Here is a 25,876-nt window from a genome sequence, read left to right on the forward strand (position 1 = left end):
AGTCTGGTCTAAATTGTTTTATCTCCTGTGTTTAGGACTTAAAAACAAGTGAAAAAAAAAGGTTTTGCCAGGGTGAGCTTCCAGAATTTATTTATTTTTTAATCTGAAATAGGCGGGGAAAAAAGTTTTGGCAGGTGGAAAAAATGTCGCCATGATAATTTTTCTGTGTTTACATTGTAATACTCATTTTGGCCACAAGATTTTTTTTCCCCCTCCCATCTGTGAAAATGGGAAACAAAGTTTTGGTAGGTGAAGTTATTTTATTTTTTGTCAGGATTATTTCTCTAAGTGTTTGTTGTACTATTTCGCCAACAAGAGGCTGAAGTGCACCACGACACCCATCTTCTAAACAGCCGAGTGAGCACTAACCGGGACTTCAACGCTGGTATCTCACTGGAAACTGGGTGATAGTTGGTCTGAATGTCTAAGACCTCTTTTCACCCCCTGTTCACCCAACTAAAATGTGGTTATCAAAGTGTCACAAGACACAAATGTTTTGTAATCATGTTGATCATTTGTTCAGTGTAGGTTGAAAGAGAGATTATGTTGAGTAGTGTGAAGGTATTTCTCCGGTCATACTGCACTGGTAGGTGAAATGTGGTCTACATGAAGACGTAATTTTAACGTTTCTTATAAAATGTCATAAATGGAGCAATATAGGCTGTGCGCTGACAACAAGAAGCTTCCAGGACATCATGATGGGCGCACGTCTATATATTATAAACATTAATGACTAATAAATATATGAGTGTTTGTTTGGAGGTTGTGCTTTCATAGAAAATGTATTGGCGAGGCAGCAGCCCCTACAGGGAACATCATTTGATCTGGTGCAGTAGCTCAGTCCATAAGTCCAAGACTCTTCCTGTGGGTGACCAGGGTTCGATTCCTGTATCAACACTTTGTTTTTACTGAGCAATGTAAGACACAAGTATAATTTATTGTATAAAAATACAATTTCACTATTGCAACATGCTCACTGGGAGGACTAAAAACACTCAAGTTTTCTTCCAGGTGAGTGTTCATTTCTTTATTTCTTAATTGGTTATTTTATATTGATGTATAGAGCTGCTGTCATGGAGGTATTCTGGAAGTGATCGAGGATGTGATGCAGAGAAGCTAGATAGACGCTAGCCCAGGGGCTCTCTGAGCAAATTCATTTTACAACCTTTATAAATACCCAAAGCCACTTCTGATTCAGTCAGACAGCTGCAGTATGCCCTCGAGACCCAGGAACCCTACCCTTCTTCAAAACCAGGTTTCTGCAGGTTTATCAGGGACCACATAGCGCTTCTGTGACGCCAACTGTGCCTCTTCTCTCAGTAGTTTTATATTGTGGGACACGCTAAAAGCTTATTTAAGGGGACAAATAATTTCCTTTACAAAAGGTATTAAAAAGAAATACATGGCAGACGTAGAAGAACTGGAAGCATCCTTTCTGGAATTGGAAAAGGAGTTCCAACAGTCTGGGTCCAAGGAATTACACTGATCATTGGTAAACAAAAAGCTTAAATACAATACATTACACACTTATAGAACTGAAAAAGCAATTTCAAGAACTAAACAAGGATATTATGAAGTGGGAGAGAAGACACACAAAATTTGTCCTGGCAGCTGAGAACAGAGGAAAGCTCAAGGTCAATTCATGCAGGTCAAACTGAAACAGGTTCAGTCTCATATAATCCAATAGAAATAAATGACACATTTAAACAGTTTTATACAAATTTATATACATCAGAATCTCCAGAAGACCTGACTAAAACTAATGAATTTCTGTCCACCATTGAATTGCCCAAACTTGGCCAGGAAGACCAAATCTTCCTTCACACAGAAAGAAGTTGAAAAGGCCCTGGGCTCATTACAGTCTAATAAATCACCAGGGGAAGACAGTCCCCCCCTGAATTTTACAGAGAATTTAAGGATCTACTCATCCCCCTCATCGTGGATGTCATTAACTTAGCATCTAAAACTCAAACTCTCCCGAAATCACTCTCTACTGCCATAATCACTGTGATTTACACAAAAATAGAGACCCATTAGAGTGATCTTCATTTCGGCCTATTTGATTGTTAAATTCAGACTATAAATTGTTCTCTAAGGGCCTAGCTAACAGGCTTGGCCAATATTTGCTACAGTTAATAACTCCAGACCAGAGTGGCTTTATTTCAAAATGCTTGTCAGCTAACAGTTTATGTAGGCTCTTTAGTATTATTCACCTAACAAAATCTGAAACTGAGCCTAGTATAGCTGTAGCTCTGGATGCTGAGAAGGCCTTCAATAGGCTGGAGTGGTCATATTTATTTAAGTCTTGGCCAAGTTTGGGTTTGGCCAGTTGTTTATTTGGGTAAAAACCCTTTATCATGAACCCCGCTTCAGATGTGGTATAGAGGTCGGCTTCTTCCTGTGCTGTACCTGGCTTTGTACAAGGCGAGGCCCTTTTGGTACAACATCTGTGACACCTTGACCAAGATCACAGGAGTCACCTTCCCATTACATCCAGAGCTTTGCTTACTGGGGGTTTTACAAGTGGCAGTAGATCCTCCAACAATTGCCAAATTAAATTTATGGAAATGGCTTTATGTGAGGCCAGGAGATGCACAACAGTGACATGGAAATCTGATCCCCCTCTCCTCATTGATAGATGGTCTTTGGAATTAACAGTTGTATTCCTCTTGAAAAGATCACATATAGTTTCAGAAAAAAGTTTTTTGAGACCCCCCCCTTTTTTTTCCCTCCCCAGTTATATTTGGCCAATTACCCTATTATCCAAGCGGTCCTGGTTGCTGCTCCACTTCTATGTGGATCCGGGAAGAGCTGCAGACTACCACATGCCTCCTCCGATACATGTGGAGTCACCAGCCGCTTCTTTTCACCTGACAGTGAGGAGTCTCGCCAGGGTGACGTAGTGCAGGCGCCCCGACTGACCAGAGGAGGTGCTAGTGCAGCGACCAGGACACATACCCATATCTGGCTTCCCACCCGCAGACACGGCCAGTTGTGTCTGTAGGGACACCCGACCAAGCCAGAGGTAACACAGGGATTCGAACCAGTGATCCCCATGTTGGTAGGCAACGGAATAGACCACCACACCACCTGGATGTCCAGAAAACTTTAATGATGGTTATGGGAGGAATGTGTCACAGCACACAGTGCATCACACCCTGTAGCCTATGGGGCTGCGTAGCCACAGACTGATCAGAGTGCCCACGATGACCCCTGTCCACCATTGAATGTGCCTACAATGGGCATGCAAGAGTCAGAACTTGACCTTGGAGCAGTGGAAGAAGGTTGCTTGGTCCGACGAGTCCCATTTTCTTTTAGATCATGTGGATTGCCATGTACGTGTGCACTGTTTACCTGGGGAAGAGATGGCACCATGATGCACTATGAGAAGAAGGCAAGCTGGCAGAGTTAGTGTGATGCTCTGGGCAATGTTCTGCTGGGAAACCTTTAGTCCTGACATTCATGTGGATGTTACTTTGACATACACTCACCGGCCACTTTATTAGGCACACCTATCCAACTGCTCGTTAACGCAAATTTCTAATCAGCCAATCACATGGCAGCAACCCAATGCATTTAGGCATGTAGACATGGTCAAGACGATCTGCTGCAGTTCAAACCGAGCATCAGAATGGGGAAGAAAGGTGATTTAAGTGACTTTGAACGTGGCATGGTTGTTGGTGCCAGACGGGCTGGTCTGAGTATTTCAGAAACTGCTGATCTACTGGGATTTTCACGCACAACCATCTCTAGGGTTTACAGAGAATGGTCCGAAAAAGAGAAAATATCCAGTGAGCGGCAGTTCTGTGTGCGAAAATGCCTTGTTGATGTCAGAGGTCAGAGGAGAATGGCCAGACTGGTTCGACCTGACAGAAAGGCAACAGTAACTCAAATAACCACTCATTACAACCGAGGTATGCAGAAGAGCATCTCTGAACGCACAACACGTCGAACCTTGAGGCAGATGGGCTACAGCAGCAGAAGACCACACTGGGTGCCACTCCTGTCAGTTAAGAACAGGAAACTGAGGCTACAATTCGCACAGGCTCACCAAAATTGGACAATAGAAGATTGGAAAAACGTTGCCTGGTCTGATGAGTCTCGATTTCTGCTGCGACATTCGGATGGTAGGGTCAGAATTTGGCGTCAACAACATGAAAGCATGGATCCATCCTGCCTTGTATCAACGGTTCAGGCTGGTGGTGGTGGTGTAATTGGTGTGGGGGATATTTTCTTGGCACACTTTGGGCCCCTTAGTACCAATTGAGCATCGTGTCAACGCCACAGCCTACCTGAGTATTGTTGCTGACCATGTCCATCCCTTTATGACCACAGTGTTCCCATCTTCTGATGGCTACTTCCAGCAGGATAACGCGCCATGTCGTAAAGCTCGAATCATCTCAAACTGGTTTCTTGAACATGACAATGAGTTCACTGTACTCAAATGGCCTCCACAGTCACCAGATCTCAATCCAATAGAGCACCTTTGGGATGTGGTGGACCGGGAGATTCGCATCATGGATGTGCAGCCGACAAATCTGCAGCAACTGCGTGATGCTATCATGTCAATATGGACCAAACTCTCTGAGGAATGTTTCCAGTACCTTGTTGAATCTATGCCACGAAGGATTAAGGCAGTTCTGAAGGCAAAAGGGGGTCCAACCCGGTACTAGCAAGGTGTACCTAATAAAGTGGCCAGTGAGTGTATGTCACCTACCTAAACATTGTTGCAGGCCAGGTACACCCCTTCATGGCAACAGTATTCCCTGATGGCAGTGGCCTCTTTCAGCATGATAATGCATCCTGCCACACTGCACACATTGTTTGGGAATAGTTTGAGGAACATGATCAGTTCAAGATTGCACTGGCCTCCAAATTTTCCAGATCTCAATCCGATTGAGCATTTGTGGGATGTGCTGGACCGACAAGTCTGATCCACAGTGGCTCCACCTCGATACTTACAGGACTTGAAGGATCTACTACTTATGTTTCCGCCCCAAACACAAGTTATAAACTAGATAAGACTATAATTCATCCAGAAATTCATAAGAAAATCTTAACTCAGAAACCCCAAAGGTAAGAAAGGGTGGTGTACTGGGCTAGCCAAGCAAGCTGGCTAGCTACGTTACTTACACTTGCTTACACGATCATTCATGCTCCGGTCTCCTGGTTGTCAGGAGCAACTGCAAGACAGCAACAAGGTCGGCAATCCCAGTGGCAAGGTTAAAATGGTATGGTCCAAGCATAGGGGTGTATGAAATCGTTGGAAAACAAGTATGAATGACATTTTAAGTAGTTCGACTGTCTGTGGTGTTATTTTACCTTTTTTGGCGAGGGAGTTAACATTATCATTCATGATATATTTTTTGGGGGTGACAAATTCACCTCTTCTAAATATTGAGGGGGACATGTTCCCCCTGACCCTCCCATAAGTTACACCTGTACTTGAGGCAACAACTCATCCCCAACCCGGAGGGAGCAATCCACCATTTTCCGGTTGAGAACCATGGCCTCAGACTTTGAGGTGCTGACTCTCATCCCAGCCATTTCACATTCAGTTGCAAACCGCCCCAGTGCATGCTGGAGGTCGTGTTCTGATGAAGCCAACAAATCCACATCATCTGTGAAGAGTAGAGATGTAATTCTGAGGTTCCCAAAAGGGACATACTCCTCACATTATATGCGCCTTGAGATCCTGTCCATGAATATCACAAACAGAATCGGAGACAAGGGACAACCTCGGCGGAGTCCGACACCCTACCGAAAATGTGTTTGACTTTTTGCCAAGAATGCAGACACAGCTCTCACTTTGGTTAGACAAGGACTGGATGGCTTGTATTAACTACCCCGGTACCCCATACTCTTGCAGTACCCCCCACAGAGTGCCTCGGGGTACATGGTTGTAAGCCATCTCCAAGTCCACAAAGCACATGTACTGGCTGGTCAAACTCCCGTGCCTTCCTCAGCACTTCCACAAGTGTAAAGAGCTGGTCTGTTGTTCCATGGCCAGGATGGAATCCACATTGTTCCTCCTGGATCCGAGGTTCGACAATCGGTCGTAGCCTCCTTGCCAGCACCCTAGAGTAGACTTTGCAAGGGAGGCTGAGCATTATGATGCCCCGGTAACATTTTTATTGTCTGTAATATAGCCATGCCTTAACAAATTAGACTGACATGACAAACACAAACAGCAGATAAAATAAGAAGCAGGGCATCTTTGGCAGGGCATGCCAAAGTCTATTCTTTTGGTCCCATTTTATTGGTTGTAATTATGGTGACAAGCATGGGTGCAAGTCCATGAATACTGGGATGGCATCGAGCGCTTTACCTGTGCCCCCGTCCATAGGGTTAGTGGTTGTGTCAGGAAGGGCATCCGACGTAAAATTTTGCCAAATCATTGTGTGGCTTGACAAGACCATACCAGATTGGTCAAGGCCCGGTTAACATCAACCGCCATCACAGGGTACCAATGGAAACTATCAAATCCGCTGTGGCGACCCCTGGGAAACAGGGAACAAGCCGAAAGAAGAAGTTGTAATCGTTGGCTGAAATTCCAATGTTGGTGCTTTGAAAAAAATCTTTTTTTTCCCCACTTATCGGTTGATGATATATCAGCTACTAGTATATCATGCACCCCTATTACATTTATAGACACTGGATCAGTATAAACCTTTTGAGTTGTGATCGTGGACTTGGATGGAAATTTTGTTTGTAGTTTTAAAAGTCCTCATAAAGAATGTTTGTGTATATATCTGCGGTTCAGATGTTCAAAGAAAGGTGTTCAAAAAATTCTGTTTTAATCTTATTCACACATTTTCATCTCATAGTACATCACGTTTTTCTCAAAAAAGTATATTACTCTCCACTACTGTTTTGCCCATTACATCTTTTGAAGCTGTCGTTTAAATGTGCCATCACATTATCGTTTGAACTCTTTGCATTGTCCTCTCTACATGATTTAGCTCTCACTTTTTCAGACCTTCCAAACAATCAGTATGTTGATGCACTTTGAATTCTTCCCCTGGTAAAATGTGCTTTTTGAAGTTTAAAACCTGTGCTTTTTTACAGACAATGTAGTTTTCCCTTAGGGTCCTTTTACTTCCATCAATTCCAGTAGCACATCACTAATGGGCTAAAATATGTACTAGATGTGGCAAAACAGTCTATGATGATTTCACAGGAGCATAATCTGATCAATGGTGTCTCCTCCCAACTGCATACTGCACTTTTCTGTTAAATGTGAAAGCTGAAATCTGTAACCTCTTCATTCATAAACCGTTATTTTATCCACGTGGACCATGGAGTCAGGCTGCATAATGCCAACTGTCATCTATACCAATTTGGAGACACTCTCTAGTCTCCGTATACCATTGTTGAAGGACGAACACTAGTGCAACGGCAAACATGGACATGTTGGAAACAACTCCAGCAGGGGTAAAGATGAAATGTGATACAGATGATCAACACAGATGCAGATGATCAACACAACTGTAGGACAATGTGGCAATGTAGTGTGATGAAATTAAGCTGCCTGCATTAGTTGCTATCCAAGGATTGCATTTTAACAGCGGAGTGGACTATTTACTGGTGAGCTGATGGCACACGAACCACCATGGCTGCTACATCTTGTTGTAGTCTGAGAAAATCCCTTGCGACAGGTCTTCTTCTCTGGCTCCTACCTTCAACTATAATGGAGCGCTGTTCTACTGTGGTATTGATTGATTGTCCAAAAGAATCATCACATTGTCATCACATTTCAAATAGATAAAATAATGCAATGCTTTAGGGACTGCAGCTTTATCTCAACATTTTTGTGTATGTATGTATGTGTGTCATCTGCAGGTGGCAGAACGCTTGTTTGTAAATGGAGGTCACATTAAAGATGCCATAGACATGTACACAGCGGCGGGGCGATGGGAAGAGGCGCATAAGGTTAATGCTGTATGCAGTTATGTACACATGATAACTGCCTTGACTGTATACAGACAAATGAAGTAAATCACGTGTTTGATGAGACGTTGTGTTTTGTGCCTAGCTGGCAGTTAATTGTATGACTGAAGAGGAAGTGTCGACTCTGTACGTCAGCAAAGCACAGGACCTGGAGAGAGAGGGCAAATTCAAGGAAGCTGAGAGGTGAGCAATGTCTTGGATGAATATCTGCAGTCACTCACGTGTGTACATGTAAGGCAAGTCAGTTTGTGTTGTCCTAAATCACACTCCCAAAGAGCTTTATTCACAGTGAAACACAGGAGGGTGCAGTAAACATCCTCAACCTTTAAACCCTATGTGGATTAGGAAAAACTGTAAAAAAAAAAAAAGAAGGAAAAAATGGGAGAAACCTGAGGAAGAACATCAATTGAGGGGTCCCTTCCTAGGAGATACTGGCGTGTAGTAGGTGCTGAGAGGGAAAGGTACACAATGTAGTAACGCATTAAAAAAAAGAAAATAGTAAAAACACCTCTTTATTCCAGTGGCACAGCAAACCAACGCACCAGCGTCACAGGAAGCATGACTGCTGGGTGGAGACCTCATAACGGTCATATGTGCTGCCTTTGCAGTTAGCTACAGTTGCCGGGACAAGTGTACAGCTACAGGTGTCTGTGAGGGAACTGGTGTTATATCCCCCCTGTAGAGACCTGCCGGCTGGCAGGTAAAAACTACTGGTTGGTGGGCTCCATGTTAGTGATGCACGGGTCAGGTCTGGAGCCCCTCGAACCCACCCACCGCTTTTTTCGCCCCTACTGCAAATCAACTCGAGTGGGCGTCAGTTGAGCAACCTGCTATTTCAAACCCACTTTTTTCAAAATGCTTTGATTTTTTTTTTTCATTTTGATACATTTTGCTTATTTTGTTGGCAATGCTCAGCGTTTTCAGTTTTTATTGATTTTCACCGAAAAATACCCAGATTTTTTAAAAGCAGCAGATCAGTTTAAACTGATTTTCACCCAGATTTTATGTTTCCATGGATCCAAAAGTTGTTCCTGTTCATGTGAGGTTATGTAACGATGTCCTCTTGTGGCGAAATTCAGCGTGCTGGCTGGCTTTGAAAAAATAAAAACCGAAAACGCTGGGCCTTGTTTGTAGGTTATATAAACAGTAGACTGTACCATCGGCTTTAGGGCTGGTTAGAAACAACTGACAGGATTGAATGACCTTTTGCTCAATAGTTCCCATAATCATTTCCCTAGGTTTTTGTCAGTATTGCACTTGTGTTATTCTTTACAGTAAGTAAGTAAGGTGACTGTGTCAGGAACGAACACACATTACCAAGACAAATTTGCGACAGCAGGTGGGAAGACTCAGCGTAGTGTGTGCATGGTTGTGTAGTGTAGAGGCGATACTGGCCAGCAGGATGCAGCACTGAGGTGTGGCGGCTTGTTAATGAAGATGCAGAACAACATCAGTGCATGGAAGTGGTCGTCACTTGTAAGCAAGCAAGTTTATTTATGTAGCATATTTCATACACAGGGCAATTCAGTGTACTCTACACAAATACAGACAGAAAAGAAACAACCAGGGCGTCCGGGTAGCATAGCGGTCCATTCTGTTGCCTACTAACACAGGGATCATCGGTTTGAATCCCTGTGTTACCTCCAGCTTGGTCGAGCGTCCCTACAGACACAATTGGCTGTGTCTGCGGGTGGGAAGCCAGATGTGGGTGTGTGTCCTGGTCGCTGCACTAGCGCCTTCTCTGGTCAGTCGGGGTGCCTGTTCAGGGGGGACTGGGCTGGGGGGAATAGCGTGATCCTCCTACGCACTACGTCCCCCTGGTGAAACTCCTCACTGTCAGGTGAAAAGAAGCGGCTGGTGACTCCACATGTATCGGAGGAGGCATGTGGTAGTCTGCAGCCCTCCCCGGATCAGCAGAGGGGGTGGAGCAGCGACTGGGACGCCTCAGAAGAGTGGAGTGATTGGTCAAGTACAACTGGGGAGAAAAAGGGTAAAATCTAAAAGAAAAGGAACAAACGTAGAATATAATTAAAAGAGAGTGAACAAAAGCAAATAAGAACAATCATATATAAAATAAAATTAAAAGACTACAAAGCACATAAAATGTAATTTGAATTAGTAATTAAAAAGAGTAATATAATTAAAAGACAGGCACTACAAAAAGAAAATACAAAGTAAAAAATAAAATGGAATAAAAACACAGTCACCTCCCTGCCGGGAGTGACTAGACATCTCCTTTACAGCGATTAAAGTGCAGTAGGCAGGAGGTGTGAGTTTTAATGCTCGGTCACAGGCATAGGAGGAAATACATGTTTTTAACCTACTTGTAAAACGTGCTGTGTTTGGGGCATGTTAAGCTGTGCTGGTAGTTTGTTCAGTGGCATGCAGCATCCCAGCTAAATGCTGCTTCACCGTGTCTGGTTTAGACTCTGGGCTGAACTAACTGACCTGAGTCCATGGATCTCAGAGCCCTACCTGGTCTGTACTCTGCCAGCATGTCAGGGATGTATTCTGGGTGATTTGTAGACAAGTAGCAGCACTTAAACATCTATTGTGTAACCACATGGAAGCCGGTGTAAAGATGTGAGGACTGGAGTAATGTGCTGTATTGTCTTGGGTCCTGGTTCAAACTCCAGCAGCAGCATTCTGACTGAGCTGGTTAACGGGGTTTCTGGGAAGACCAGTTAAGACACTGTTACAGTAATCACTATACTCTCTCTCACACACACAAACACACACACACACACACACACACACTACGCAGACAATTAAAGACTCCATTTTGCTTTTCATTCCGTCAGCTCCATGCACTTGATGTTAGAGATACACTGCAGGGCCCGGGTCCACCCTCACAACAAACTGACAAAGTGAAAGGTGCTCAGTTTGCTGCTGCTAAACTGAGCTGTTACTGGATACTGCTGTTGCACAGTGTAGCTCTTTCCAAACAAAGCAGGGTGTGCACATATACATGCACACCAGCCGTTGTCTACAGACAACAGCTAGTGTGTATCTATGTGTTTATGTGTTTATGGAAGGTCAGACAGTCTGACTTTCCATTCTAGCAGAAGACTGTAAAGCTGTAATGCCGTGTGTTGTGTCCTACCTCAGCTCCGACACAAGCCTCTTCCACCTGATCTGCTATACCACTGATGCTGAGCACCCCATCTGTTAACTACACTACTACTGTGTGTGTGTGTGTGTGTGTGTGTGTGTGTGTGGGTGGGTGTGTGTGTGTGGGTATGTGCAGGCTGTTTGCGACAGTACAGCAGCCAGATCTAGCCATAACCATGTATAAAAAGAACCGGATGTTTGAGGATGTGATTCGTCTGGTGGCCAAGAACCACCCTGACCTGCTCAATGAGACCCACCTTCACCTGGCAAAGGTACGCAACTTCTGGGCCCTGTTCACACCGCATTTTACAGTTGTCCATCATTCCTCTGGAACGATGGACAACTGTAAATGGGCCCAAATCACTTCCAGTAACATAGTGGCCTGCTTGGAATAAGAATATATTAAGAAAATACTGTTTCTCACAAATAATCACTATGTTGCCACCTACATTCCCTCAGCTTGCCAAATCTGAAATCATGTTACATTGAGGCTGGTTGGTATTTTGGTATGAGAGAGTCAAGTAATCATACAATATGTAAAAAACTGTTTTCACAGCACCATGTGCACAAGTCCTTCTGTGCAGCACACATCAGAAGAGCGCAGCAGTAACTGTAGTGTTAACACATGTTGAGATAGTGGCAAGAAGATACAGATAACACCAGGCAATAAGCAACACTGTGATACAATTGTTAACTGTACTGTGCAAGTGTTCCACATGGGCCTTTTGCAGATATATTCTCATTGTAACGTGGAACCAGTTACTCTTGTTTAGGTATGGTAAGTGAATGTGTTACTGAGTACCGTCAGGAAGGTGTACTCAGTAGCACCAGTGCTACTCACACTTCCACTTAAAACTATGTTGTGTCTTATTCCTGTTCACATAATCAATGCTGCGCCACTGTTACATAAACTGTGATCTGGTCTACATAACCTGTGATCTAGTCTGCATAACCTGTGACCTGGTCTACATAACCTGTGATCTGGTCCACATAACATGCGACGTGGTCTACATAAACTGCGACCTGGTCTACATAACCTGCGATGTGGTCTACATAACCTGTGATTTGGTCTACATAACCCATGACCTGGTCTACATAATTTGTGATTTGGTCTACATAACCTGTGATCTGGTCTACATAACCTGCGACCTGGTGTACATAACCTGCGATCTGGTCTATATAACCTGCGACCTGGTCTACATAACCTGCGACCTGGTCTACATAACCTGCGACCTGGTCTACATAACCTGTGATCTGGTCTACATAACCTGCGACCTGGTGTACATAATCTGTGATCTGGTCTACATAACCTATGACCTGGTCTACATAACCTGCGATCTGGTCTACATAACCTGTGATCTGGTCTGTATCTTCCAGGAGCTGGAAGCTGAGTCCAGGTTTTCAGAGGCAGAGTACCACTACATGGAGGCTGACGAGTGGAAGGCTGCTGTCCGTATGTACAGAATCAGTGACATGTGGGAGGATGCATACAGGGTATGTACTGCATTCACAAGTTATTACAGGCTGGTAAAATCTTCAACATATAACAACTTGTGGTAAATGGTGCTATGACAACCATATGCCCTCTCCCCAAATGCAGCTTTATGACTACATCCATTTTAACTGTGTAACTTTACTTATTTACCATTGATGCCAGACATCTTTTTTATGAAAAATAATTAAAATACGGACACACCGTAATGTCTGTTTTGTTGTGGTGGTTTGTGAGTACTCGGATATCACACTGTCATCAAAACTATTTCTTTTTATATGCACTGAAACATGCCCATATGCATTTCCTCAGCAGTGTAAGAGTGCAGGTTCAGTGTAAGAGTGCAGGTTCAGTGTAAGAGTGTAGGGTCAGTGTAAGAGTGCAGGGTCAGTGTAAGAGCGCAGGGTCAGTGTAAGAGCGCAGGTTCAGTGTAAGAGTGTAGGGTCAGTGTAAGAGTGCAGGGTCAGTGTAAGAGTAGGGTCAATTTAAGAGTGCAGGGTCAGTGTAAGAGTGCAGGTTCAGTGTAAGAGTGCAGGTTCAGTGTAAGAGTGTAGGGTCAGTGTAAGAGTGCAGGGTCAGTGTAAGAGCGCAGGGTCAGTGTAAGAGCGCAGGTTCAGTGTAAGAGTGTAGGGTCAGTGTAAGAGTGTAGGGTCAGTGTAAGAGTAGGGTCAATTTAAGAGTGCAGAGTCAGTGTAAGAGTGCAGGGTCAGTGTAAGAGTGCAGGTTCAGTGTAAGAGTGTAGGGTCAGTGTAAGAGTGCAGGGTCAGTGTAAGAGTGCAGGGTCAGTGTAAGAGTGCAGGGTCAGTGTAAGAGTGCAGGTTCAGTGTAAGAGTGTAGGGTCAGTGTGAGAGTACAGGGGTCAATTTAAGGGTGCAGGGTCAGTACGAATGTAGGGTCAGTGTAAGAGTGTGGGGTCAGTGTAAGAGTGCAGGGTCAGTTTAAGAGTGTAGAGTCAGTTTAAGAGCGTAGGGTCAGTGTAAGACTGCAGGGTCAGTGTAAGAGTGCAGGTTCAGTGTAAGGGTGCAGGTTCAGTGTAACAGTGTAGGGTCAGTGTAAGAGTGCAGGGTCAGTGTAAGAGTGTAGGGTCAGTGTGAGAGTGCAGGGTCAATTTAAGAGTGCAGGGTCAGTGTAAGAGTGTAGGGTCAGTGTGAGAGTGCAGGGTTAGTGTAAGAGTGTTGGGTCAGTTTACGATTGTAGGGTCAGTGTAAGAGTGTAGGGTCAGTTTAAGAGTGTATGGTCAGTGTGAGAGTGTAGGGTCGGTTTCCATTAACCTGCATAATGCACAATTTGAAATTGTGAACTAAAAATGATTAATGGAAACATGAATTTTGAAAAGCTCTCAAATATCGAAAAAAAAGTTTATACGCTCACATGAAGTGGTTTTTCCAACAATTAGACAAACAATATTTCACAAAATGTAAATGGGAACACATTTTTACATTAAAGTCAAGGTAGCCAGGTTATGAAGAGCGATGGTTGTACACTTCTCTGTTGGAATAGCTTCCTCGGGCACGGTACGGCAGATGCCATGAGGGGTGCTATTGCGTTGCATAACTCATCAAATGTTAAGTGGGTTATTCTGAAGTTGTGGATCCACAGGACCGCTGTAAAATCACTGCGGACGATGAAGTCCCATAAATCTCTGACCTGTGGCCGCTGCCAGGTATCAGGGATTTATTTGCCTTTCCATCATTGTGTGCATCACACGCCCTTGTCACCTTCAGTTAAACTACTACCATGGCTATTGCAGTGCATGCAGTCGAAATAAACGTGCCCACACTTCTCAGGTGTTGGAGGTCAGTCACCAGATCACAAGAGCAGAAACCCAGATTCAGTAGCAAAGCACCACTTCGTGGACAGACACACCATTCACACTTGTGTTTTGTACACTTAAAAAAAAAATCACTTCTATTTTGCACAAAACTTTAATGGAAACCCACCTATTGATGGGGATGAACTCTGACGCTCATAAAGGACTTGAACTTGTAACCCTCCACTTACAGGACAGTCTCTTCAACCACGAGAACATCTTGCTCTAAACGAGATCTGACAGCTATGGTGTTAGGACAGGTACATAGATGTATGCCGCTCCACATCCCGGAGACACACTAGAAATGAAACATTAGCTATGACGTCAGCAACACGTGGTGTGGAAAAGGATCAGGCATGTTCATCTTCAGGACTGTGGCTGTAAACTGCAGCATTTTTCATCGTAGTACATCATGTTCATCGTGCTTATCAATACTTTTTTTCAAAACGCATCTACAGTAAATTGCATGATTTGCTTACACTTTCCCCTACAGGGAACATGTGAGAAATATAAAACAGATGGACTATATGCTCTCTCTTTGGAGTTCTTTCCTACTCTGCCTTAATTTTTCTCTCCTACCATGTTCTTCCTCCTTGTCTATCATGTTTGCTCTCTCTTCTTCTTCAACCCTGCATATGCTGGCGAGCCATGTTAGGGCAGCAGTGATGTATGCTTCCATATTAATCACTTTCATATCCACCTGCTCCCGTGTGTGTGTGTGTGTGTGTGTGTGTGTGTGTGTGTGTGTGTGTGTGTGTATGGGTCAGGTGGCTAAGAGCAATGGTGGATCCAGTGCTCAGAAGCAGGTAGCGTACCTGTGGGCCAAGAGCCTGGGTGGAGAACCTGCTGTGAAGCTGCTGAACAAGTTGGGCCTGCTGGAGTTTGCAGTTGACTTGGCTTTAGATAAATGGTGAGCACTCTCTTACACTCTTATGTTGTCTTTTACCACACAGTGCTCTATCCCAAACAAGCTACTTGGAAAGATTGTGCCCCTAAATCCGGTATAGGTCAATGCGAGGTTCTTACATTGCTGTTTATCGTTACTGGTGTTTGTTATTTTCATTATTATTATTCTATCACATTTTCAAAGTGCCATGTCACTTGTCCTCGGCCAAAATCTACCTGATTACTAAATCAGGCAGCAAACAACTTCCTGCTCACACACCACGGACTGTTATAGTGTCTAAAAGCACATAAATAATAACTTAACTCTGAGGGATATTTTGCACCCTTTAATTTTGACTTGATGACCAGCCTCTGAGCAACAACATTTATTATTAGATATTTTGGGGTAACAGAAATTAAGATAAAAGTTTGTAATCTCTGCTTTATCTGTCATTTTATCTGTAAATTGCTCAAGTGTATCATCAAAGTATCAAGTTTATTCATTTCCTCATGAAAACTTAATTATTTATCGTTCATCTTCAGCTCTTTTGACTTTGCCTTTGAGCTGGCTCGCTTTTCATGCAAACAGAAGATCCCTGAGATCCACCTGAAATGTGCCATGTTTATGGAAGATGAGGTAATTACGCCACAGTTATAACATATACAGCAACCTGATCTTCCCAGTCCAATTCTGTCAATATGTCTGTGTTATATGTTACCCTACTATACCATACACATAAACCAATCAGCCAAAATATTAAAACCACTGACAGGTGAGTGAGAACATCGATTATCTCGTTACAATGGCACCTGTTGTGGGATATTTTTGCCAGCAAGTGAACGGTCAGTTCTTGAAGCTGATGTATTGGAAGCAGGAAAATTGTGCAAGCTTAAGAATCTGAGCGACTTTGACGGGGGCCAAATTGTGATGGCTAGATGTCTGGGTCAGAGCATCTCCAAAATGGCAGGTCTTGTGGGGTGTTCCCAGTATGAAGAGGTCAGTACCTACCAAAAGTAGTCCACGGAAGGACAACTGGTGAACTAGTGACAGGGTCATTGGTGCCCAAGGCTCATGGATGCACATGTGGAGCGAAGGCTACCCTGTCTGGTCCGATGATAGTGCCCAAGAAGCAAAAGAATTCCATAGCATCGACTGGGGAGCCATACAGCGTGATGGGGGCAGATCGGGGTGTGTTCTTTCTGAAGTTCACAACCATCAGAACTGCCTTTAGAGTGTTGAACTCCAAGTTGTTCTGGTCGCACCAGGACACCAGATGGTCAGTCTTCCACCTGTAGGTGGACTCATCCTCACCAGAGATGAGCCCAATGAGGGGGGTGTCATTAGCAAACTTCAGGAGCTTGACTGACTGGTGTCTGAAGGTGCAGCTGTTTGTATACGGAGAGAAGAGTAGGGGAGAAAGGACACACCCTTGAGGGGAACTGGTGCTGATGAATCGGGTGTCAGAGACTTGTTTCCCCAGCTTCATGTGCTGCTTCCTGACAGATAGGAAGTCACTGATCCACCTGCAGGTGGAGTCAGGCATGTGCAGTTGGGAACTTCCCAGTTCTTCCCAGTCTTACCCAATTAGACCACATTTTTTTTAACTTAAACCTGCTGAAAAAAGGTAAACTTTATTATACACTTAATACTCTTGGCCAAGTACCACTTGAAGCCTTAAAATCGATGGGAGAGTGATATGGAAATGTCCATTCCAGAGGAACCTTGGGATCTAGTAACTATGAGGATACATTCCTCCTAAATATGCACGAGGCATGGTGTAATCCAGTTGAGATTTGTACACTGCCTTCATTGTTCTAAAGATAAGTTGGATGAAATGAATCCAGATAGAGACCCAATACGTGACAGATGCAAAAAAGACACTGCCAGTCTCTTACATATGTTCTGCTCCTGCCCTAAACTGACCGAGTTCTGGCAATCCATTTTCGAGGCCTTAGCCAGTATTTTGTATTATTCACTTGAACTTTATCCGCTGAATGCCATTTTTGGGTTGGTTCCAGCTGATGCACACTTAAATACTGCCCAGGCACATTTGGTGGATTACTCCACTTTACTAGCTAGGAGATTGATTCTGTTTAAATGGAAGGAGGCTTCCCCTCCTACGTTAGCATGATGGATTGCAAATGGAAGGAGGCTTCCCCTCCGACACTAGCACATTGGGTTACAAATGGAAGGAAACTTCTCCTCCTACGTTAGCACGTTGGGTTACAAATGGAAGGAGGCTTTTCCTTCTACGTTAACACTTTGGGTTACAAATGGAAGGAGGCTTCTCCTACATTAACACGTTGGGTTACAAATGGAAGGAGGCTTCTCCTCCTACATTAGCACGTTGGGATACAAATGGAAGGAAGCTTCCCCTCTTACACTAGCATGTTGGATTACAAATGAGAGAAGGCTTCTCCTCCTTCGCTAGCACGTTGGGTTACAAATGGTTACACGTTGGGTTACATAATAACATAGGTTGTGGCAGGATGAGGAAAAACACAGGAGATGAAAGGCGAGTTTGAACTTTATTCCTCAGCTCCAAAACCAAACTGAAACAGGAACAACCTTGCACCAGAGAGCCCGGGAACGTAAACCACGCCCCCAGCTCACAGCCCTGCTGGGTGAGAGGCATAGCCCCTAGTGTCCACCACACAGCCTCCCCCCGAACACCCAGAAGGGACTCCTGGAAAGAAAATCAGTTTCTCACTGGAGGCTTAAGCAGCCTCCCATAACAGCTGTACCATCCCTCAGCCGAAATAGTAGATGAAACACAGTCCAAAGCCGGCTGAGAAGCAGAATGCTGAACCCGTGAAGACACTGCCGGGGTCCTGGAAGGAGGGTGACCCCGATGGGGAACCTGGGCCGGAAACACAACTTCGCCTGCCACCCTCTGCGCTGGTTTAAGCCTGTCAGGCGTGACACGCTCCCTACGCCCACCCATATCCAGCAAAAAAACCTTTAGGACCCGTCTCAAGAACCCGAAATGGGCCATCGTATGGGGGTTGGAGGGGTGAGCGGTGAACATCATGCCGTACAAAAACAAAACGAGCCGACATGAGCTCCGCAGGCACGAACGACCGCGGAAAACAGTGGTGAATGGGGCCTGGAACCCGAGTGCTGTCGGACAAGAAAGGATAAACGGCCGGACGGGGTCGAGGAGCTGAACTCCCAGGCAAAAATTCCCCAGGGACGCGGAGTGACTGACCGAGCACCAGCTCTGCGGGCGAAGCGTCGAGGTCCTCCTTAGGAGCCGAACGCAACCCGAGCATAACCCAAGGTGAACGGTCCGACCAGTTACCATCCGAGAGCGCAGCGCTGCCTTAAGCGACCGGTGAAAACGTTCACACAAGCCGTTAGCCTGAGGGTGGTACGCAGTAGTGCGGTGTACCTGCACACTCAAGGATCGCGCAAGTGCCGACCAGAGCTCTGACAAGAACTGGGGGCCCCTGTCTGAGGTGATATCTGACGTAGTGCCGAAACGGGCGACCCAGGAGGAAAGAAACACGCGTGCAACGTCCGAGGATGTTGTGGAGGATAGAGGGACAGCCTCTGGTCACCTGGTGGTCCGATTTACCATTGTGAGCAGGTGCGTAAAACCCTGTGAAGAAGGTAGAGGGCCCACCAGGTCCACATGCACGTGGTCAAAACGTCTGGCCGGGATCGGAAATGGTTCGAGGGGCGACTTAGTGTGCTGGTAGACCTTAGCGCGCTGACATGCCAAACATGCAGCCGCCACCCCTTGACGTCGTTGCGGAGGCCAGGCCAGACGAACTTGGAACTGACCAACTTCACCGACGCCCGAACTCCAGGGTGCGAGAGGGAGTAAATCGATTCGAAAACTCAACGGCGCCAGCCAACTTGAACAACGGGGCGGGGACGGCCAGTGGAGACATCGCAGAGGAGGGCCGGACCGCCCTCCTGCATCACAGCGTCCTCTAGGTTGAGGCCAGTACACGTTGACCTAAGGGCAAGGACGTCCGGGTCGCTGGGCTGGTCGGCAGCCATAGTGGAGAAATCCACACCGAGGTGCACAGGACACACAAGCACACGCGACAGACAATCAGCAACAGGGTTGGACTTCCCGGCCACATGCTGAATGTCTGTTGTGAACTCGGAGAGGGACGCCAGGTGGCGCTGCTGACGAGCAGACCACGGCTCAGTCACCTTGGACATGGCGAAATTCAGCGGTTTATGATCCACATAAGCCGTGAATGAGCGACCCTCCAGCAGGAAGCGGAAATGACGAGTTGCAAGGTGCAATGCCAGCAACTCCCGGTCAAAAACGCTGTACTTGCACTCGCTATCTCGCAGTTTGCGGCTAAAAAATACGAGTGGCTGCCACGCATTCGCCACGCGCTGTTCAACCACAGCCCCCACGGCTATGTCAGACGCATCGGTTGTTAAAGCTATGGACGCCGTGGGTGTGGGATGGGCGAGGAGGGCAGCGTTAGCCAGGTTGCACTTAGCTCTGTCAAAGGCCTGGACCTGTTCGGGAGTCCAGTCGACAGGGTCGTTAGCCTTCTTGAGCCGCAGGGCTTCGTAAAGTGGCTGAAGGAGGTGGGCAACGCGAGGGAGGAAACGGTTATAGAAATTCACCATGCCCAAGAATTCCTGCAATGCCTTAACAGAGACTGGGCGGGGAAATTCCGCCACTGCTTGCACCTTAGAAGGCAATGGGACCGCACCTTGCGGCGAAATGCGGTGACCCAAGAAGTCAATCACTGGCAGTCCAAACTGACACTTGGCCGGGTTGACTATCAGGCCGTGTTAGTCCAGATGACGGAAAACCTGTTTCAGGTTGGCCACTAATATGTCGTCGCGATAAACGAACACAAAAGCAAGGTCACGCAACACCGAGTCCATCAGCCTCTGAAAGGTTTGCGCTGCCCCCTTCAAGCCAAAAGGCATGCGCATGAGCTCAAAAAGCCCAAACGGGGTGATCACTGCGGTCTTGGGCACGTCCTCTGCGCGCACAGGAACCTGATGATAGCCGCGCACCAGGTCCACCTTAGAGAAGATAGTGGTACCTGCCAGGCATATGGAAAAGTCCTGTATGTATGGGATGGGATAGCGGTCATTGGCGGTGACGTTGTTTAGGTGGCGAAAGTCGCCGCAAGGCCGCCACGACCCATCCGCCTTGGGCACCATGTGAAGCGGCGAGGCCCACGGGCTGTTGGAATGCCTCACTATACCCAGACGCTCCATGATGGCGAACTCCTCCTTAGCTGTAGCCCATTTTACTGTGTTAACGCGCCGTGCGCGCCAAAAACGGGCGGTCCCACAGTGGGTATGAAATGTTGTACCCCGTGTTTAGTAACCGCGGTGGAAAAGGCAGGTGTAGTCACCGATGGAAAATCCGCCAGCAAACGCTGAAAAACATCCCCTAATGCTAAAAAGTTAGTGTGTGTTAACGGCCCGGCTCCCCCTGTCTCGCACGGAACAGTGGCGAAAGACACAGCATCAATTAAACGGCAGTTTGTAGCATCAACCAGCAGACCATTAGCACACAGAAAATCTGCGCCGATAATAGGAACAGTAATGGAGGCGACTACAAAGTCCCACTCAAAATGGCGCCCACCTTGTGCCAAATGCCGCAATGGACGAACCGTTAGCTGCACTTAACTGTGGGCCGCCGCCTTCGGCCGACCTGTCTGTCTTAGCAGGAGGGAGTAGGCTCTTTTGCGAGCCAGAGTCCACCAGAAACCGTCTTCCTGACATTGAGTCCTTAATGAAGAGCAGCTCACTACGTCCGCCAGCGCCCACAGCTGCTACTGAGCGCTGGCACTGGAGTTTCCCGGCGCCTCAAACGTGCACGGAGGGACGCAGCGCCTCGCCTTGCCGCCGAACCGCTGGTGGAAGAAACAGAGGCCGCTCCCGCGCTGTCTGCGGGCAGTCACTCCAGCCACCACTGCCGGGTCCGCGTCCTCCGACGCCGGCTGCAGAGGCTCCGATGCCACACTCTGCACAGAGAATCGTCTGGTAGCCAGCAGGACCCGATCGGCCTCCTCAGCCAAACCTCGGCAGTCACCAGCGGCCAGACATGGGGAGTTAGCCAAAGCCGCGCGCACAGGAGATGGGAGCTGGCGCAGGAAAATGTGCGGGGAAAGGAACCCATCTTCGTCAGAGCCTAGCAGCGACAGCATATTGTCCATGAGATCCACAACCGTCCCGTCGCACAAACCGGATAGGGAAAGGATTCTATCTGCCCTCTCTGCGGTAGATAGGCTGTACCTCCGGAGCAGAAGATGTTTGAGGGCGACGTATTTATCGTGTTGCGGAGGGGCGCGCAACAGCTGCATGGCCCGGCGTGTGGACTGCTGATCCAGCGCAGCGACGACCAAATAGTATCTGGAGTCGTCCGCGGAGATTCCACGCAGGTGGAACAGCGCCTCGACATGCTGGAACCACGAGGCCGGGTCGCTCTGCCAGAACTCTGGGAGTTTCACAGCCGCGGCGAGAACGGCCGGCTGTGAGAGTTGGGGCGGCGTGGCCGAAGTGGATTCACACTCCTCTTCTGCTCCAAACATGTTCAATTCGGGGTCACCAATGTGGCAGGATGAGGAAAAACACAGGAGACGAAGGCGAGTTTGATGTTTATTCCTCAGCTCCAAAACCAAACTGAAACAGGAACGACCTTGCACAAGAGAGCCCAGGAACGTAAACCACGCCCCCAGTTCACAGCCCTGCTGGGTGAGAGGCATAGCACCTAGTGTCCGCCACAAGGTCACACTTTTTTCCTTGTAAGAACAAAACTAGCGTGACTTCATTGTGACCAAATGAGAAATTATGCTGAATATTCAGTTCATTTAGTCTGGTTTCTGTTGTTATGTAGTTAACCAGTGTTTTGTGCCATCCGGAGAAGGATTAACCTAACAAATGACTCCATGTGAAACCCACACCATTTTACTTCTCATCTTCCTAGTGGCATCACTTGTCTGTCTGCATCTGTTTACTGCAGTATTTCCTGTCATACAGTCTCTCACATTATTCATGTCCTCAAACTTCACAGACCCATGACAATGTTTGCTCACTCAGTTTAATGTATTTTCCGACTGTTACATAGATTGTTATACTTTGAGGATGGAGGGAGGAGGCTCCGTTACATAGATGCAGGCTCAATGTAGTAATGACAATATTTTCCCCTCAAGGGCAGGTTTGCTGAGGCCGAGGCCGAGTTCATCAAAGCAGGGAAGCCCAAAGAAGCTGTCCAGATGTAAGTATGGAAGATAGTACAATGATGACTGAGCACGCTAGAATGTTTAGTTCAGGGTGAACATCAGCTAATCGGTTTAGCATATTACTCTGGTTTGTAACAGAGCTGAATGAAAGCATGGATTGGATGTATAATATAATGTATGCCCACCTGTCCCACAGTGCACAATGTCTCCAGCTTTTTCAACATTTATACGTGAACATAATGTTAGCATTTCACTCTGCTTCATAATGTTTTCAGACTAACAGGCCTTCACTTTATACCACATCCCATGCTGTAAGTGCTACAAGATTCCTTAAACTGGGAACCGCAGTTGCCCTTCAGCTACCTAATTTGACCATCTTCAATCCAAGCAGCACCACCAGACTGTCCTAACAGCTGTCAATTTAACAAAATAGTTTTTCTCAGTTGGTCTGTTGTAAGTCTGTTGACAGCATCAGCTTCATTTGCAAAATACAACGTGTTAAATAATACATAATACAAAATGCAGGAGAACCAGTGGGTACGGGATATGGAAATGATTACACATGTTTTTCCACTCTGTCACACACTATCTCTCTTAGATACGCAGGTGTGAATACACTAGGGGTTTCACAGAGTAGTCGACTATTAAAACCACTAGTCGACACTGTAGACTAATCGTTCATCTGTGGTTTTAGCACTGTGGAGTAACAAAGCAGTGGCAGTGCATCTACAGCAGATATGCAGCTGGGGGCGCTGTGGTTCCAACATAGATTTGACGAACAATCATCTATGTTATGCCATATTAAATAAATAGAATCATTTTCTACATTATATCATGTTAAATAAACAGAATTGAAGGTCCATTGAGAAGGAAACATTCCCTCCATCCCTGCGTTTCCGTTTGAGTGACCATGTTAACTGGTGACTTTAGTGACAGCAGCTGTCGAAAACACAAACAGAACACAGTGTTCTCCTTAAAGCCTTTAATTGTTCTTTAATCAATTTTAAATACACACTCATCCATGTTTAATATACTATACGCTAAACATTTACGTAAGTTAAATTGTGCTCAGCAAGACCTCTTGTAACATCCATCCATCCATCCATTATCTGAACCGTTGATCCTGCTGTCAGGGTCGCAGGGATGCTGGAGCCTATTCCAGCAGTCATTGGGCAGCAGGCGGGGAGACACCCTGGACAGGCTGCCAGGCCATCACAGGGCTGCTGCTGCTGCTGCTGCCACACACACACACCCACACACACCCTTTCACACCTAGGGACAATTTAGTATGGACAATTCACCTGACTTACATGTCTTTGGACTGTGGGAGGAAACCAGAGCCCCCCCAGGAAGCCCACGCAGACACGGGGAGAACATGCAAACTCCACACAGAGGACAACCCGGGATGACCCACCGAGGTTGGACTACCCCGGGGCTCGAACCCAGGACCTTCTTGCTGTGAGGCAGCCACGCTAACCACTGCGCCACCGTGCCGCCCCGACCTCTTGTAACGTTTTTATTCAGACACAAACCACAGCTGGCAATATTTTATACAATTAAGGTGACCCATATTTAATCATTTAACCTGTAATGTTATAATGTCAAATTCCTCATTAGATGCTAGCTACTCTGCTATCTATGTTGTCCCCCCACATTAAAAATAACAAAGAAATGTGAGTGCTTTTTGTTAGGGACACCATTTAATTTATAAATGGCCCTAGTAACTGCTCTATCACACCCTTAAAATCAGCACACAGACTGACAACCCTGAAAGACCAAAAGCAGATCCTGGCAAGGTGGGCTGAACATTTTGAAGCCCTACTTAGGTCCTAGCAAAGGTCATGCTATGCAGGATGGTGAAGCACTTGACAGAACATCTGCTGCCAGAGTAACAGTGCTGTTTCAGGAAGAACAGGAGTACTGTGAATATGATTTTCACAGTAAGACAGCTACAAGAAAAATGCCGTGAACAACATCAGGACCTTTTCATTGCTTTTGTTGATCTCTCCAAAGCTTTTGACACTGTGAATCAAGAGCTACTTTGTAAAATCCTGAGAAAGTTTGGCTTTCCAAGCAAATTTATGAACTTTCTATCACATATCCTTTCTGAGGGCTGCAACACTGATCACAAAATTCACAATAGATTCAAACAAGCTCCTGTAACCTTCAGCAAACTCCGACATAAGGTCTTCCAAAACAGACACCTCTACCTACACACCAAAATTGCCATTTACAAAGCCATCTGCATCACAACTCTCCTATACAGCTGTGGTGCTTGGGTCACATACAGCTGCCACCTAAGGTTGCTGGAGCGGTTCCACATAAGGTACCTGCAGCAAATTATGGGGATTACGTGGCGTGACCATGTTCCCCATGCTGAGATTTTTGCTATGACAAACTGCAAGAGCCTCATAGAAGCCATGGGCATGTCATCAGGATGCCTCAAGAATGCCTGCCACAGCAAGTCCTGTATGGACAGTTTCATCTACGCCGTTGATCCACAGGTGGTCAGAAGTGATACAAAGACCAGCTAAACACATTGCTGAAGAAGTGTTGTATCGACCCCTTGAGACTGGAGCAAGCTGCTATCAACCGTTCCAATTGGCAGGAGATCTGCCACAGAGGTGTAGAACAGCTGGACATGGAGAGGAATGTGAAAAAACAACAACAGAAAAGACTAAGGAGGCACACAGCCATGCCTGCCCCCACTAACTCCGACTCCATATGCCCAATGTGCAATAAAACTTGTGGATCAGGAATTGGACTCTACGGTCATCAAAGAAAACACAGGTAACGAGGAGGGATGTCATCATGGGACTCGATGGACTACCAGCAAGCAAAGCAAGTGTGTGTCTGGTTTATGGGGCCACCGAGCCAGGCTATGTACAAGTGTCATCTTCAGCGTTACTGAGCATGTTGGTGCCGGTGTACCTCTATAGCCATAGATTATTATTAATGATGCTGTTGCGTCTTCTGTCAGCTGTGTGTGTGTGAGGGGGGGGCTGCTGCCGTGCCAGGCTATGAAATACTGGTAATGTTCGTCTTGGTGCCTTTAACATGACCTCTGATGATGTGTAAGGCTTGTGTGATTAAACTGGGACATTCAGGCCAGTATAGTTGTAATTGTGTATTTTGGTTAACATATGCATTTCAGAACCTATTAAGTGTAATTGGTCTTGGGCAGACTAGGCCCACCTGATTTTCTTTGTGCCCACCACACTGTGATTTCTGCCTACGCCACAGTACATACTGTATTGAGCATTCAGTTTGAGATAATTTAAGGCTTTTAGGCTTTTCAGCAGCTGCCGTCACCACAGCAACCACAGGCACACTCTGCTCAAAGTCACCAGCCCACTGTCCCACCTGCAAGAAATAGTGTCGTTACTGCAGTCAAACAGTCTTTGCAGCTAACACAAGCTTGCTGGGGTGTAGGCCAGTCAGATTGC

General features: G+C 46.2%; 1 protein-coding gene across 1 annotated transcript in view; it reads left to right on the forward strand.

Annotated features, from left to right (window-relative positions):
- Window positions 1–25,876, forward strand: part of ift172 (intraflagellar transport 172) — a 182,858-nt gene that overhangs the window by 106,491 nt on the left and 50,491 nt on the right. The window contains exons 26-32 of the mRNA XM_056294524.1: window positions 7,843–7,932; window positions 8,036–8,133; window positions 11,198–11,333; window positions 12,439–12,555; window positions 15,131–15,273; window positions 15,792–15,885; window positions 22,401–22,465. Coding sequence (XP_056150499.1) covers window positions 7,843–7,932; window positions 8,036–8,133; window positions 11,198–11,333; window positions 12,439–12,555; window positions 15,131–15,273; window positions 15,792–15,885; window positions 22,401–22,465 — 743 coding nt within the window. The remainder of the gene's footprint in view (window positions 1–7,842; window positions 7,933–8,035; window positions 8,134–11,197; window positions 11,334–12,438; window positions 12,556–15,130; window positions 15,274–15,791; window positions 15,886–22,400; window positions 22,466–25,876) is intronic.

This window comes from Lampris incognitus, chromosome 15 (genome assembly GCF_029633865.1).
Source record: "Lampris incognitus isolate fLamInc1 chromosome 15, fLamInc1.hap2, whole genome shotgun sequence".
Lineage (NCBI taxonomy): Eukaryota > Metazoa > Chordata > Actinopteri > Lampriformes > Lampridae > Lampris > Lampris incognitus.